This window comes from Choristoneura fumiferana, chromosome 30, assembly GCF_025370935.1.
Source record: "Choristoneura fumiferana chromosome 30, NRCan_CFum_1, whole genome shotgun sequence".
Classification (NCBI taxonomy): Eukaryota; Metazoa; Arthropoda; class Insecta; order Lepidoptera; family Tortricidae; genus Choristoneura; species Choristoneura fumiferana.
Window position 1 is genome coordinate 1,862,068 of NC_133501.1, and position 18,350 is coordinate 1,880,417.

At 37.4% G+C, this 18,350-nt stretch overlaps 1 protein-coding gene across 1 annotated transcript; it reads left to right on the plus strand.

The window, feature by feature from the left end:
- Positions 1-2,803: 2,803 nt before the first annotated feature.
- LOC141444675 (uncharacterized) lies at positions 2,804-12,068 on the plus strand. The gene is made up of 3 exons (XM_074110260.1): positions 2,804-2,897; positions 7,661-7,694; positions 8,471-12,068. The coding sequence occupies exons 1-3, from the start codon at positions 2,868-2,870 to the stop codon at positions 8,947-8,949; spliced, it is 543 nt and encodes a 180-aa protein (XP_073966361.1). The 5' UTR covers positions 2,804-2,867; the 3' UTR covers positions 8,950-12,068.
- Positions 12,069-18,350: the final 6,282 nt, after the last annotated feature.

Here is an 18,350-nt window from a genome sequence, read left to right on the forward strand (position 1 = left end):
TGTATGTCTCTACTCTCGGGACATTGACTAAATTTCTGAGTAGGTAGAGCCATAGTAGAGTGAGTCTGAGTGAGTTTCTGTGTAGAGTCTCAGGAATGTTCTAATATTGTAAATACTCGTATATTTGATTAGATGAATATAAAAGACTTTCAAAATAATATTAATGTATGTTCTGAAGGGTTCAAAGTCAAAGTTTAAGTCAATATGCCTATCTTTATTCAATTCAGGCTATGGCAAGCACTCAAGAATGTCAAAATAATCTACCAGCAATTCAGAAAAACCTCTGTTGAGAAGAATCCGGCAAGAAACTCAACGAGGTATATAATATGATTAAAAATTATATGATTAAATCGTAAATCAGTAATTTCTCCGTTATAATAATAATAATAACAATCTATTATTTCAGACGAAACAAGATAATCCATAATAGTGTTAGTGTTTAAAAGAATAATAGGAAAAAACTATACGAATAGTAAAAATGAAATGAAATGAAATAAAAATTGATATGAAATGAAATAAAAATGAAATGAAATATTTATTTATTTGCTTTAGCACTATGTGGATAAATACGATGTTGGAATTTCTTATAAGGTATTAACTTATAAAAGTGTCAATAGTGCTAGCTGCCCTCTAACAGTAGGCATGCAAAAATTTGACTTAAATCTAGGTTAAAAAATTAATTAAGATCAAATATCAAAACTGCAAAATGTCATACATAATCGAAAACAAAATTATCATTATAAATCAAAATCAATATCATAAGAATTATCACAATAGAATTAAAATAAAATAAATGTCATATGTAATCAAAACTATTCCCTTAAATTAAAAAACTCATTGAGGCTATAAAAATTGTAAGCCATAAGCCAATTTAATAAAAATGATTTAAATTTTCGCATTGGCAACTCTACTAAGGCAGGCGGTAGTTTATTATAAATTTTGATCGCCATGCTGTACACGTTGTAAATACCTACTTAAAAAAATAAAAATTAAATTAAAATTATATGGTCCCTATGACTATTTTAGTCATGTGCCACCACAAAGGGCTGTCCAGCCGGTTTGCAATCACGCTCAGGATACTATTATTGCTACCGCGCACACGCTGGAGAAGAGAAGCCGTCTTCTTACGCATTACAGAAAACCAGCGTTACTGCACATAATGTGCGGCAACACATGCTGAGTGGAGACCCTTTTTGGTATCCTGCCGTGTCACCTAGTAACATAGTTTTAGTGCTAGTTCTAGTCTTAGTTTTAGGTGGTACTTTTTGGAGCCAAAATAAACTTTTCTTTCTTTCTTCTTTCTTTCTTTCATTACAGCGTGAAAGCCGTCGTCTGTGCGCGTCTCAGCGAACGCGGACGCGCTGCAGTGTCGCGGCAGCCCTAGTAGCATCCTGAACGCATGTTGTACTGCACCCGCAGGACGTTGTAGGCCCGTTTCGTGCGCTGAAACCACAAGCCACTCGAATATAATGACGTGCAATACGCTTTGAACAGCGTAATTTTCACGTCATCCGAACATCTGCTAAATCTACGAGTCAGCACATTACTTCGTACCGCCAACGCCCTGCGCTCCCTTTCTATATCGTGATCATCATTTAAATAATCCGCAATAATGTGACCCAGGTATTTGAACTCCTGCACCACCTTCAAAGGTACACCGGAAAGCACAACAGATGGTACATTAGACGGCATGTATTTAGCAGTCGCTTTGAATCAGAATCAGAATCAGAAAAAATGTTTCTTGTAGAACATAGGTAGGCTGTAAGATACAGAGTAGTTAAGACATTTTGTGATCTTCTATGTCTTGCCAATGGGCGTACAAAACATTAAATTGCTAGGTAGAAATACAAAATTAAACTTACATAATCAAAATTAAAACGCTACAGACTTCAAATACACTTCAAAAATATAGTCAGTTGAAACAAATTAAAAAAATATAATCAAATTAGAAATTGAGATAAAATAAAAAATTAAAATTTATAATCAAATTAAAAAATTGTAACTAACCAACTTACAAATTGAATTTATAAATTCAGCAAGTTACAAAATATAAATATAAATTATGATTCACATTTTTATTACTTATAGTCGTTTTTGTAAAAAAAATATATATATGAAATTGTCATTCAAGTAATCAGAAACGGAATAATAACATTTATTAACAAGGAATGTCAACAATCTCTGTTTGAAACGTGGCATAGGCAACAGTTCCAATTCTGATGGAAGCTTATTATAGATCTTACATACCTTCATTTGAAAACAAGCACTTCGCTTTTCTTACAGTTGTAATGACGTTATGAGGCTTTGTACATAATTTTATGAATCAAATTAGGGTTTTGTTCCGCGTACCTTGATTTTACTGAAGCTCGATATTTGGGCACAGTTGCATGCGCCATGAAACCCGAATTTAATTCATGAAATAATGAAATATTGACCGCGATAGTCTAATATATTTGTACATAGATTAGAAATACTCTAAACAACACATTCTGTTCAACTTTCTCCAGACCTCTGTATGAACTTATGACCTTTTAAGCAGACATTTCAAGATTTTCTTCCGGTCCCGTGGGAATATCGGAATAAAAAGCCTATGTGTTATTCCAGATGTCCAGCTCAACATACCAAATTTCATCCAAATCCGTCCAGCCATTTTAGCGTGAAGGAGTAACAAACACACACACACATACTCACAAACTTTCGCATTTAAAATATTAGTAGGATATCTGAATATACTATGTCTTAACTTAGCAAAATGTCCAACTACGCACTAACAAAAAGCATAGCTAATATCTGTGACATAGTGCGTAGAGAATTTGCGTTTATTCAGTTGTTCTTGGGCTACTCGGCGAAGCAGACAGGCTGACAACATGCGGTGGGATATAATACTTTGGTCCTTTGTAAGTGTTTATAATATATACTCGTAATATATAATTTAATATGTGCACTGGGCTGGGGACCTACGGCCCAAGGCCCTTCCATTGTGAGAGGAGGCCTGTGCTCAGCAGTGGGACGTATATAGGCTGAGATGATGATGATATGTATATATAAGTATGTTTATCCGTTGCCTAGTATCTACCTATAGTACAAGCTTTGCTTAGTGTGTTACACTATTTATTTAGGTTAATTATTGATGTTTGTATTGTATGTACATACAAACTCGTAGAACTCTATTTACAAGTATCCCATGATATTTATTTATTTTTATTATTTACCTAATAATGTTTTTAGGGTTCCGGCGCCAAAATGTCAAAAGCAGAACCCTTATAGTTTCGTCAAGTCCATCTGTCTGTCTGTCTGTCTGTCACAGGCATTTTACTCGAAAACTACAAGATGTATATCAATGAAATTTGGAGTACAGATGTCTTGTCAAAGCCACTATTTAGTTTTGTAGTTAAATTACAAAAATAAATATTTATAGGGGGGGCACTCCATACACGTAACGTAACAGAAATTGTTTTTTTTTTAATTCGCATCAACGTGTGGCACATAGTTCGACAGCTCTTTTGAAAAGATAGCAAGGTTTCTCAAAAACTTTTTTGATTACGTGAAGTAGCAAAAATTGTGTCCCCCCCTCTATCTTGTAAACCGTTTGTCCAAAAAATATGCAAAAATATGAAAAGGTAACGCTTAATAAATACTTTCAACGAAAATTGGTTTCAACATGATCGGATATACCGTTTTTAAGTTATTGCCGAAAAACTGCGCTTCTCAACAAAAGGATGTAAGTGCCGTGAAGATATATACGCTCTTTTTCTGGTAATAGATTTTAAGACTGTAGTAAGTGTTTTAATTGTGTTATAACGCACATAATATTACTTGATTTTTTTCGTAATGGCTACGGAACCCTATCTTGGGCGTGTCCGACACGCTCTTGGCCGGTTTTTTTTCATCTAACTTGCTCGTCGTAGCATGCAGGCCTTGCTTGTAACCCCCTAAACCAGGTTCCCAATTTTTTTCCAAATTCAAATTCTAATAAGAAAAAACCGGCCAAGAGCGTGTCGGACACGCCCAGGATAGGGTTCCGTGGCCATTACGAAAAAAAATTTTTTTTTTTCTAAGTACTTCGTATTGTGTACTGAATCTTCCAAGTTTAAGTATTATACCTTAGGCTGCTATTTACTCTTAAACTACTAATAATTCTCAAGCAATCTTAGCCGCTATAATTTTCCTTGTAAATTTGATATATTTACTACTATTCCGAATTTTTTCAAAAATTTTCCACCTAACAGTAGATTTTAGAGGGTCGCTCGATTTCAATGAAAATGTGCAATTTAAAGTTGAATATTTCGCAAACAGATCACGAATAGAAAAATTGTCTTAGCAACCTAAAGCAATGGTTTTAAAACACCTATCCAACGATACCCCACAATATAGGATTAGTCGAGAAAAAAAACTCACCCCCACTTAACGTCTATGGGAGGTTTTTTTTATTTTACCACTGTCGGCGTGACTGATATGTATGTATATTCATGTCAAATTACAGCTTTCTAGTACTAACGGTCTCTAAGCTTACCCTTAGTTGACTACGGAACCCTAAAAAGGATAAGGAAATGGGGATAATTCATTGACATGGACATCCGCAAAGTAACGCCTGATTCAATAAATCATTTATTATTATTTATTTATCTTTTGAATAAATAAATAAATAATAAAACAACATGAATCAAGCAAGAAAACCAATTCTCCTCTATTGCCACAGAAAGATATTAATTTGATTAAATTCAATGACTTTAGAAAAATATCTACTTTTGTCCTAGACCCTACCCTAGGCCCTTGGGTCTTGGGTATTTAAACTCACCTCTAAGTACTTGTTTCTGAGAAAGTAGGTAATAGTAGTCTTAATACTCGTAGACTGACGTACAGACGGACAAATTTCAAATAGTTTATTCTGCAAATAGGCCGCAAAGAGCTCTTTTACATGTTTTTTTTAAACTGCCTGCGCTTTCGAAAAGACCATCATTGCCAAGAAAAATGCGTCGCAAGAAACTTGGCCGAAAGTATTTTTTTTTTATAAGAATAAGAATAAGAATGGTTTATTGGCTGATAAAAATAGATACACATACAGAAGCACATCCATGCCTATTCCTACCAGCCAAAATGGCCGCCACTCAATGGCGATCTGAAGATTATTTCGCAACGCTGATTTTCAGTGACGCCAGTTACAGTTACATAGGTGGCTGTCACCAGGGACACATCCCAGTATCAGACTGACTATATTACGAATCACTACTTGTTACAAAACGAGGATTACAGGACGAAACATTCAGTTACAGTTTACTTATAACAATCAGTATAATTATAGAAACATTGTGCATGCATTTGTGTGTGTGTGTGTGTGTGTGTGTGTGTGTGTGTGTGTGTGTGTGTGTGTGTGTGTGTGTGTGCGTGGAGTGCGTGCACTTTGTGATTTGCGTGACTGCCTATTGGGATTTTTGCATCTCCGCTAAGAATAGCTTAAGGCGCAGTTTGTATTTTATTGGGGAGGCAAGTCATTCCAACACTTCGAGGCAGCAAACGGAAAGCTACCACGAAAGGCAGCCGTATGGTGTCGTGGGCATCGAAGCTGTAAAGTCTGTCTCACCTGACGCTGAGAAAATACGAGTTTTCTGCGCAGATAACAAGGTTCCCCGTTTTTTATTACTCCAAATAGTAATGACGCAAAGTGCAGAGTAGTAGTGCCTCCATATTAATTAAATTATTTTTATTAAGAAAAGGTGTAATGTGGCCGCGACGGGGAACAGGAAAACAAAACCGTGCGGTGCGCAAGCATTTTGAACCCGCTGTATGACTCTCTTAGTGTGTCTGTGTCTGCATAATTAAGCTTAGACAGTATGAGGGCATGGCACAATCTGACACGGACGTCCACAGACAGACACTCGCGTATCCGGTACAGAACTTGAAGCCTGTAAAAGCAGTTGCGCATCAGCTCCAAAACATGACCCTCAAAGCGCAAAGCTCCGTCGAATATAACACCCAAGTTACGAGCCTCATAAACTACACGTTCCAGAGGAACTCCGTCTATGTGCACTTGAGGAGTCTGCATCTCGATCCTCTTGATTTGGGTTTGTTGTTAATAAATAATTACAAATAAAATACACATACTTAAATTATGGTACAAAATTTTAAAAATACATAAAAATACAGGGATGTATGGGGTCCTTTAGTTACAAAACTAAATATCTTTACTACGAGTATATTTAACGTTCAGTGTAAGTGTACAATGCTTCCACCGTCACGCGTCATATAAATAAATAAAAGGAAAATTAAACATTATTGGACATGTATAGTCTCCCAGTGTCAAAATTATGTATAATATGATTCTGAAATATACATTAACAGACAATAAAATCTCCACACATCTAAACTGTGTGGTTCCGAGTTTACCATTTTAATGCAGAACCCTAAGAATATAATCTTGACAAACAATTTAACTTTGTTTTCAAGCTGAATATTTTTCAGAAAACAATTGTTATAAGTCTACAGAAACAAACAGCTGTTACAATAAACTTTTGTGTAATAATATATCACGTTGGCTTATATTTACATTTTATTTTTCAATAATAAAAATTATTAATTGTTAACTAAAACGTGAGGAAATCAGAAAATGGAAAGAGAATGGATGGTAGGTACTATGTTCTTGATTTCCTGGAGACTGCGCTGCGAGCTATAGACCCGCAGCGGCCAACACAATCTCAGTTGAACACAACACAATCTCAGCTCAGTATTATTTGAGATTAAGTTATTTACTTACACTTACTAAAATCTCAAATTAAACTATTTATTAGACAAGTACAGTGAAAGTACAGTGGTCTCGGCGCCGAATATAATTTTGTACCTTTCGGCGTCGATACCCTTGGTCCGTGGGGCCCTGGCGCTCTGAGTCCCTTCAAAGACTTATCGAAGCGACTCAGAGATACCACAGGAGACCGATGAGCTGGCAGCTTCCTTGCTCAATGCATCAGTCTTTCAATCCAGCTAGGAAATGCTGCCAGCGTCTTTGGTTCCTACTGTAATACTCGATGCTAGCAAATAAAAATCATACTTTTATCTTTCGAGTTTGTTTCGATCCGTCTTCTTTAGCTGCTAGAAATGCTAGAGTACAAGTCCCCTAGACTCCCTTGCGTCCGTACGCTATTTTTTTAAAATTACAATATTAAAAATAGAACTTGGTTGCCAGTTCTAAAGCGAACAAGCACGAAAAAGTTTACAGTACCATGCCTCAGTGGCCATTTATAGAATGACTAGCTTGCCCGCGGCTCCGCCCGCGTGGTATTCGGTTATCGCGCGCTGTTCCCTCGGGCACTGTGCATTTTTCCGGGATAAAAAGTAGCCTATGTCATTCTCGGGCCCATAAACTATCTCTGTGCCAAAAATCACGTCGATCCGTCGCTCCATTACGGCGTGAAAGACGGACAAACACACAAACATACAAACACACTTACGCATTTATAATATTAAAATAAAGTATGGATTTTAAATAAACACATTTTTATTTTATTTTATTTTTTATTGTAGTTTTAGTTTAGTTTATTTAATTTTAATCTAGTTTTAGTTTTTTATTTGTTGTTATCTATTTTGTTGTGATCTAGTTTTTTATTTATTCTAATTCTTTATTAAAAAATCCGTCAAGATATTTAATTGACGTTTCTCTTTGTTTCAGATAATAAGTCTAGCGGTCGGGCTGCCTAGTCAAGGTGCAATAACCTGTAATTATTAATTTTAATCCTAGATTAGCTTAAAACCAACAGCAGAATGGTTCAGAGTAGCACGAGACAACATAAGTCCGAATGAAAAATAAACTAAACATTACAGTTGAAAAAAATGTAATCCTTTTATCCCTCAAACACTATTAAGGTGATTTTCCACCGGCGAGGCGAGACGAGACGAGGCGAGACGAGAATTGAAATTTGTATGGCGGCGCCATTAACGGTAACGCTGGTTTTCTGTGGAGCCCTAACGTTTAGTAAATGAATTCGGTTCAGTAATTACAGAGCTGCAAAAAACAAACACAAAATAAACCAACATACTTAGACTTGCTTGCGGCCACGGCTTCGCCCCCATTGTAGAGCTCGTGGAAATTCGGAAAAATCCCTCTTTATTTCATATTATTGTTAGCCTATTCTGTCCCACTGTTAAGCAAAGGCCTTCCCCCGATACTTCCACTGCTCTCTGTCCCCTGCATACAAGGGCCAGTCCTTCAAGAAGTACCTAGTCCAGTTCATCCTGGCTTCGCTGTCCAGTTCTGCCAGGTTGCCTTTTCAAACCGCCTTCAAAAAAGGAGGAGGGTCTCAATTCAACTGTACGTTTTTTTCATTATTCTTTGCGATCTTAAAATTAGTAAATGGAATCTGTATGTACAAAATTTTACGCTTTTGGTTCAAAATAAGCCTAGCGTTGGAAGCATATTGTCGGATATTTTGTGAGCATATGAGGTACTTCATTCATTCATACTTAATTGCTTTATTTTCAGAACCACCACGTCCCAAATCTCGACCCAGCTGTATCCACATGTCACCAGAAAAGGAGGAACAAATCGACATCATAGTGGAGAAACTGGGCGACTTCTTGGCCAACCTGCAAATGGAACATGAGCACTTTGACATCAGGCTGATCAAACTGGCCATTGAACAACACACAGCTGATGAGGTGGAAGAAAAAGAGACGATGCTGCAACTCTCCGTAAACGACTGCCAACTAAACGATGACGAGCTGGATGAAATCGATCATCATAGAGAAAAGGCTAGGCTGCATGAATTGGAGAAAGAAAGGAGTGCTCAAGCTGAAAAAGATGATAATGCGAAGAAGAACTTTGAGGTCATGTATTTGGATTTACCGGAGAACGGTCAAGAGTTGGTGAAGGCGTTGGATAAAGAACATGGACCAAAACTGGTCTACATAACGAAGGACAGGGGGCTGCTGAATTATATGTTCTTGACGAAAAAGAAGTAAATTCATGTAATAAACCCGTTAATATTGTAACTAGAACATCTATTTCACCAATATCATATTTTGACTTGGGTGTACTGCCTTTTCGGCGAAACAATTTTCGCCAAATTTCACTTAGCACCCAATCTTTTCCGAAGTTTCATTTGGCATAACTTTAATTCGCATTTTTCTTATTTCGCAACATTTTTACATTGCAAAATTTTACTTCATCACACTTTTATGTGGAAAATAATTATGTAGCAAATGATTGGCTTAGGCAAATAACAAATTGTCAAATAACATTTGGCCAATTTTAATATTGCAAAGTTGTACTTCAAAATTTGTGCGAGCGAGCAAGACGGTTCAGAGCAGAAGGCTAACCTTTGATGTTAGGTTTTTTTTTATAGCAGCCAGGATAACTACCACAGTGGCATTGAATGGCATCCACAGTAGGTTATTGTATGGCATTCAACCTACTTTCCTAGACTAGGAAAGTAGGTTGGATGCTTGGATGCTATTCAATATGTTGCTAAGTTAAGGTATGCCAATCAATACATATTTGACCAAAACATAAATGACATCTTTAAAAAATCCCAGGTAATAATTTGCATAATAATAATTTATCAAATGATACTTAGTTGGGAAATGATATCAGTGCGAAATGTTGAGTTGGGAAATAACATTTCGCCTAAATAAAAATATGGGATAAATAGTTTGGGAGCTAATAATTTGCTAAATAATTTTCGCCGAAACATTAGTAAACATTTGACTTGATGAAAGTTTATGTTTTCCGAACTCCTTTACTTACTTTACTCCTTACCTTTTGTATTGTAAGGTAAACGCTAGTGCCCAATAGACGACAACCTGCTGTCATCTCTTTTGCTATGACATGAGATTAAAGATGACAACTATTGGGGCAGTGACAAGCACTCGTACGTTTAACTTATTTGGATGAAAGGTTAATTATTAACTTTTCCAAGTCTATAGTATTTCTTTGCGACTACTAACAGGGAACTAGAGTGAATAAAGAATTAACAGTTGATACACGGCTACAGATACAATAATGCGTATACTTAATGCTTTCTCATCGTATTTTTAACCGACTTCAAAAAAGGAGGAGGTTCTATGTTCCAATGTTTGTTTTTTTATGTATGTTCGCCGATTACTCAGTCAATAAAGGGTACTCTTCTGAGGTGGTCCCATTGTCACCAAGTCAAGATCTGATGATGGGATCCTAGGGAAATCGAGGGCAAACCACAAAATTTTATAGGCACACCTATGGCGATTTTGGCATTTTTAGCATTAAGATAAGCATTTACATTCAGAAAGTATCATTTGGTAACCTGGGCCTGATGAAGAAGACCGTAGATGACCAATGGAACTCGTCAAAGCTAAGTAATGCTCGCTCGTCTATAACCGATCATTATTAATATACCTAGATAAGCGACTAAGAAGGAGCTTTAAGTTAATGATTCTTTCGAACTGATCTGATGCTGAAGCCGGAAGGTAGGCAACGGAACTCTGTTATAAAACAACGTAACTAAGCCGTGTTTGGGCTTCATGGAATCGTTGTGAGATGTACTTTGGCTATGAATCATTAAAAAGTGAGAAATAAAGAAATTTTTTAACAAAAAAGTAAAACCGACTCCAAAAAAAATAACAAAAAATGGAACCGACTACAAAACCCTTGAAAGTATTTTTCTAGCACTAGGTACCTACTAGCTCGAAGTCGGTGTCTCAGCACGACCTAGAAATTAAGTCACATTCCGTTAATTAACTATATACTACCCAAAAGAAAATGCTAAAGCCACGTGAGTTTCGTTCAGAAAACGAAATACCAATATTTGTAATTCTTTAAAACATGCCTTGTATAATAAGGTAAATAAGGAATTACGAACGAGAGTCTATTAGAAGCCCGAAGTCGAAGACTGAGGCTTTTTTTTTGAGACTTTCTAAAAGAAAAAATATAATTGTTCCAAATATTGGCGATACCTTAGGCAACGCCGCCCTTCCCTTCCCGCAGCACGCGCCTGACGTGCGTGTGCGTGTGGGCCAGCGCGCGCAGCAGCATCAGTACGGGCATTGACTCATTTACCGACCTTGGGCTTCAAGACAAGAAAATTTGTACGCGCAATGACTCATTTACCGACCACGGGTTTCATGACAAGCACATTAAGGTCGAGGGTTTTATTTGGGGGGTTGCAACCAAGGTAGCCTGCATGATACGACACTGTTAACGACCAAGTGTGATGTTTTTTTTTAACGCAATACATCTATTTTAATTCAGTTCAATGTATCCAGATAAAAACGCAAATATGTTTTTGATTTTATTTTACCGATGAAACTCTTTTTTTTACTCGTTTATACATAAAATAAAGTTCCTATGGAAACAGTTATAAAGTATGCGGTTGGATATATACCTAATACATCATTGGTGCTGTACACAGTGATTTCAAACAAGTTCGTATTTCTTATGTATTTTATTGATTTTGTGTTATTTTTGTAATAAGATAATTCGATTGATTCTAACGTTAATTTGGAGACGTCTATATCAATGAACTACAACTTTTTACGTTATTGTTTCTACCACACGAGTAAGAAATCTATATCTATACCTATACGATATAAATATGTGTTGTAATATAGAAAACTCGCCCTCCATGTACATATAAATCAACACAGGACGAACTATCACAAAGACCATACAAAATAATAACGCGTTTATCAATACATCTGGCAATTGAATTAAAACTACGGGTTTTTTTCTATAACTAATCTTCATTTACGTTGCATAAAAACATCCCTGCCAAGTTTCCAGTCAATTTAGTGATTGATTTTTCGCAATTTTATCCCGATCCTGTGGGAACATAGGGATAAAATTGGCCTTTGTGTTATTCCAGAAATCCGGCTACCTGCACACCAAGTTTCATCTAAAACCGTCCAGTCGTTTTAGTGCGTAGTAGGAGTAACAAATAGGTACACACACGCATGCACGCGCTCATACACATTTATAATTTTATTACTAATAGGATTAGAACAGGGTTTCTCGTTTCTCAAACTTATGGCTCCACGTACCCCTGTTAAAGTTTCTAGACGATAGCGAACCCCAAAAGAAAGTAATAAAATTGACTGTTGGAGAAACTTTTTAGTTGTTGTTTTTAGTTTGTAGTTGTTATTTTTATAACAAATACAAAAAGACTACAAAAAACAATCTTAATCACCTTGCTAGTCTTGCAGCCTGGTGGTTTTTGGAGTCACGTAAACCTTGTCGCGAACCCCCTACCATCAAATAGCGAGCCCCTAGGGGTTCGCGTACCCCACTTTGAGTAACCCTGGATTAGAGTAAGTATGAAAAATAATGGCACTTTAATAAGTAACAAATTCATATTTTTTCTACATAGTAACAACGTTATACCATTTATTTTTTGATTGTTGTACTCTGTTCTAATACTTTTTGTCAACATGTATTCAATAAAATTATTATATTTGAAAACATTGTTTTATTTGTAGGTAAAGACTCGTGTATTCGTTAGTTAACACAGTATGTAGGTATTTAGTTTAAAGCCCGCCCTCTTTGGAACTGGAGGGGCTACTTCGAAATTCAAAAATTGAAGTTCGTATCGTACCGTCCCTCTCAAGTTCGAATTTTGCACTTGGTAGGGCTTATCCTGTAATTAATTTCATATTCTAGTTCTGTACGAGTATGTGCACCTAACCCACCGTAGATATTCTTATTCTGTGCCGTAAGCATGAAGGGTTAACGCACGTATGAAGATTTATAATAGAGATATACTTCTGTGATTCTTGTGGACCATATTAACATAAAACTATGTGGAAGATCCAAAGATGAATGAATTATTGAAGAAATTAAACTACTAAAAAACTAGTTTCATCAAATTAAATGTAAAATACATGTTTTCAAACTATGCATTTGTTTTAAAGGCCTTACTTAAATAATTTATTGAATCAGGGGTTATTTTGCGGAGGTCCATACCATATCAGTGAACTAAATACCTATAATTGCTTTGCTCCGACCTTAAGCAACATACAGATTTTACCTAGATTGAGATGAGATTAAAACAAAAACATACAAATACGAGTATGTTTGATTCAAGTATTATACTTCGAGCATCATGGAGAAAATGTCAATAATCAATAAAAAAAAAACAAGATAGATGTTCAGTTCAGCCAGACTATTACAATCATTTGCGAAATATTGTGAATTATTTTTAAACCAGTTTTATGGTGATGTGGAAAATTTAAACATTTTACTGTGGAGTAGATGACAATGGATTTTGCACGCCATAGAAATTAATTGAATGCTAAGAAATAGAAATACTTTGTATTGTTGTCACGTGTAGTGTTTTGTTAGAGATTACACCTGTACACAAAGACTTTTGTGACCAATTGACACAGAAGACATAATAGTGTTTTGATGGCCAGAATTAGACATTATTTTTTGGTAAATTATATTAGGGTTGCCAGATATCATTAAAAGAAAAGAAAGAAAAAAAAACATTTATTCGTGACATTTACAAGGCAAAGAAAAATAAACAAGGAAATCGAGACAAATTTTGTCGCAAAATGGTCCCAACTCAGCATGATCATTATTTATTTTTGACTATTTTGACCCACTATTTTGAAGCCGTGGCGGCCGAGTGGTTTAACCTATGGCCTCTCAAGCAGAGGATCGTGGGTTCAAACCCCGGCTCGCACCTCTGACTTTTTCGAACTTCATGTGCGAAATTACATTAGCTTTACGGTGGGAAAACATCGCGAGGAAACCTGCACAAACCTGCGAAGCAATTCAATGGTATATGTGAAGTTCCCAATCCGCACTGGGCCCGCGTGGGAACTACGGCCCAAGCCCTCTCATTCTGAGAGGGTGCCTGTGACCAGCTGTGGGACGTATACAGGCTGAGATGATGATTTTGACCCACTGCTGAGCCCAAGACTTCCCCCCGATACTTCCACTGCTCTCTGTCCCCTGCATACAAGGGCCAGTCCATCAAGAAGAAGTCCACTTAGTCCCGCCATCGCCGTCTATGTCTGTCAGGTCACCTTTTCGAGTTGGTGGCATCCACTCGGTGGTTATCTTGGCCCAAAACTCGTCCGGCATGCGGCAAATATGGCCAGCCCAGTCCCTCTTCAGCTTAGACGCCGTTCGACCTAAATCAGTGATTTGAGTAATGGAGCGCAAGGCGGTGTTCCGGATCCGATCCATGAGCTTTAAACCTATCATGCTGCGCTGCATGGCTCGCTGGCAAACCCCAATTTTGGACTTCAGAGCTTCCGTCAGGTTGCCAGATTAGTAAACCTAATCGACTGGCCATATCTGCCGAAGAATCAACCGGTGTAGTAAACAAATTCTTGAGTGGAGACCGCGTCGCGGTAAACAGTGTAGGACGCCGTCCGGCTAGGTAGGATGACGATATGCGAACAGCTGCTGGTAGAAGCCGGGTGCGTCGAGCCGAGGACAGGGTGCAGCGCTCATTGGGGGAGGCCTATGTCCAGCAGTGGACTGCTATAGGCGGGTTATGATGAAACCTAATCAAGACAAGCTAGTTATGCACAAGTTGCAGGAAACAATAGAATAAAATAATAAAATATTCCCAAAAAGGCTAGAAATTTCCAGGAACTATCCAGAAACTTTCACGAGAATTTCAAGCTAGTTTCCACTCGGTAAGTCTCATCTTGCGAATATTATGTTATCTCGGTCTATATGTATAAGTTCCAGTACCTGGGTTCCTAGGTACCTAATGTATATTGATTGATTTATAGCACAGGTAAAATGGCATATTTTGGCGGCATAATGTGTACATCAAGTGCAAGGGCAAGTGAGGTGTCATTTTCGATGTAATTTTTTGCGCTGAATCGAATGAGACTACACTCACTCTCATAGGATTAATATTTTGCGAGATATGAAGGGTTTTTGTTGAAAACATAGAACAGTCTAAAAATCACTTAGTTACCTACAATAGTTTCTCAAGATGTGGATGTAATGGTAATACTGTTTGCTCTCAGTGATCCTGAGAAGCCTATATTGTTGCTTAAACCGAAAATTGGTCCAGTTAAAATAAAAATATTTTGTTTTCTATGTTTCCATGTATGTTGTGTGTGTTGAACTCCCCTTGTTTAGATTACGCATATTTTTTTATGTCATAATTCTATTTTGCATAATCTGTTTCCGCATAATAGTATTTATGCCGAATCTGTTTTCGCATAACAGTTTACGCAGGATTCTCTTACGCATAACCAATATTATGTAAGCCGAATGGGCTTTACGCGTAATTTGTGAATTCCGAATATTGTTTAGGCAGAAAATTACTTACGTAACTTAGTTACGTGGAAAGTTACTTTCGCATACTTAATGTAACTTTTGACGACTTATTTAACGACTCTGAGGTGAAGTCGACGGAGCTCCTATTCCGCCTATAGTTCAGCAATCACGTTACCTGGGTTTTCCTTATATGCCCCCTCTTCGTCCCCCCTTTACTGTTTCGCCTACCCAAGTATCAAATATTCTTTTTTTTTTAAAACCTTCGTAGGATTGTGTTTTTACATGCGGGGGGCTTAGCCCCCCGTCCCTCTCCTTTGTGCCGGTGCCTTTTTTACTGGTGGCTGTTCGTTCCATTACAAATACAATTCTAACCTTATAACCCATTTTTCTAGTCATCAATAATAATTTGTAATTAGGTACCTAATTTATTTCGGACATAGATTTTGACAGGATTTCGGACTATCAAAATTCGGCTAAATGACATATATGCTAAACAAGATTATGCATAATAAAATTCGGCCATGTTAATATTATGCTAGAATAAATTCGGGTTAACCATTATTCGACTTATACAGAATTATTCCGAACTAAATTTCTGCAAGTTTAGGATTAGGCGTAAATAAATTATGCGAAACCTGTTATGCGTAATCAGTTTCGGACATTAAAAAGTATGCCAAATAGATGTCACCTGTTTCCAACAAACACCCTTCATATCTTGCAAAATATTGATCCTATGAGTATGGGTATGGTCTCATTCGGTTCAGCGCACAAAAATACATAGAAAATGACACCTCACTTTGAAGGGGTATGGTCAGGGGGAGTGGGAATATAACTGTTTGTTCGGGTGGAGACTTTCAACTCAAATTTAGTACAGTCAGCAAAAGAAGCTTGTATAAGAATTTTTCACAAAAAACTATTAGTGAACTGTTTTTAAGACATTTTAGTGAGATACGGAGCCCTTCAAGTACGACGTCCGACTCGCACTTGACCGTTTTTTTTTTCAACAAAAACCCTACATATCTTGTAAAATATTAATCCTTTAAGTATGGGTAGGTATGGTCTCATTCAATTCAGCGCAAAAAATTACACAGAAAACTAGCTTTTGCCCGAAACTCCGTCCGCGTAGAATTCGTGTATTGCTATCCCGCGGGAACTATGCATTTTCCGGGATAAAAAGTAGCCTAGCCTATGTATTTTACCTGTAATTACCCAGCCCTTCCTTGTCAAGCCGAGACTAATATAGTCGACTCAAAGATTTTAAGACAATCATTCATTCAAACAACAAAAGATCTAAAATTTAGATTCTGAATAAATGGTATTCATCTCTGTGACAGATCAATTCGCCAACTTTCATTAGAGGTTATGCATAAGTACATTACGTCACATAATTAGGGAGGGGGGGGGCGCTTTTTGACACAGGAAGTAAATTAACGTCAAATACGCTGGTAATATAAAAACCGGCCAAGGACACGCCCGATATAGGGTTCCGTAGCCATTACGAAAAAATTAAGTAATATTTTTCTAAGGATTTCGTATTTTGTACGGAATCTTCCAAGTTTAGGTATGTTTTATACCTGAGGCTGCCATTTACTCTTAAACTACTAATAATTCTCAAGCAATCTTAGTTATATTCGGGTAAGTACTACCTGAATTTTCTGAATTTAAAAAAAAAAATCCACCCAACAGTTTACATTTTAGAGAGCGGGGGGGGGGGGGCGCTCGATTTTAATGACATTTTACATTTTAAAGTTGAATATTTCGCAAACAGATCACTGAATAGAATAATCGTCAACCCCATTTGGGGCCATTTCGTGACCGTGATAAGCATTTTTTTAGTTTAATTGTATACCTATAGTATTTTGACACGCAATAATGTTTTCTCGCGCAAAGAAACGCAATCGTAGTTCAGCGAGGGAATGCTGCCGGCGTGATGGGCACCATGCCAAGAGGCCCACCTCTCTTGTTAGGGTTCCCGAGCCAAAATGGCAAAAACGGAACCCTTATAGTTTCGCCATGTCTGTCTGTCCGTCTGTCCGTCCGCGGCTTTGCTCAGAGACTATCAATGCGAGAAAGCTGTAATTTTGCACGGATCACGGATATATGTGTAGACTATGCCGATAAAATAGTACAATTAAAATTTAAAAAAAAAAACATTTTTTTTAGGGTACCTTCCATAGACGTAAAGTGGGGGTGATTTTTTTTCTCATCCAACCCTAGTGTGGGGTATAATTGGATAGGTCTTTTAAAACCATTAGGGGTTTGCTCAGACGATTTATCGATTCAGCGAGTTTGCGAAATATTCAACTTTAAAGTGCAAATTTTCATTAAAATCGAGCGTCTCCCCCCACTAAAATCCAAACCGGTGGGTGGAAAAATTTGAAAAAATTCAGGATGGTAGTAAGTATATCAAACTTTTAAGGAAAACTATAACGGCTAAGTTTGCTTGAGAATTATTAGTAGTTTAAGAGTAAATAGCAGCCTAAGGTATAAAATATACCTAAACTATGGAAGATTCCGTATAAAATACGAAATTCTTAGAAAAATATTACTTAATTTTTTCGTAATGGCTACGGAACCCTATTTCGGGCGTGTCCGACACGCTCTTGGCCGGTTTTTAATTAAAGTTTTAGTTTTAGTTATTTTAATTTAATAGTAGTTTTAGTCTCCCGGTCCGCGGACGCCATTCGAGAACCTTCTGGCCCCATCGGCCATCCGTCCTGCGAGCAATGTGCCCCGCCCACCGCCACTTTAGTTTCGCAATTCTTCGGGCTATGTCGGTAACCTTAGTTCTACTGCGGATATCATCATTTCTAATTCTATCCCGCAGAGAAACCCCGAGCATAGCCCTCTCCATAGCCCTCTGAGTGACTTTGAGCTTTCTCATGAGGCCCATCGTTAGCGCCCACGTCTCGCATCCGTATGTCATCACTGGCAACACACACTGGTCAAAGACTTTTGACTTCAAACACTGCGGTAATTTGGACGAAAAGACACTGCGAAGCTTCCCGAACGCTGCCCAGCCGAGTCGGATTCGACGAGTGACGGTAGGCCTCCAACAAGATGGAGCGACGACTTGGTTAAGATCGCGGGATCGCGGTGGATGCGGAAAGCACAAGACCGGTCTGAGTGGAGAGCCTTGGGGGAG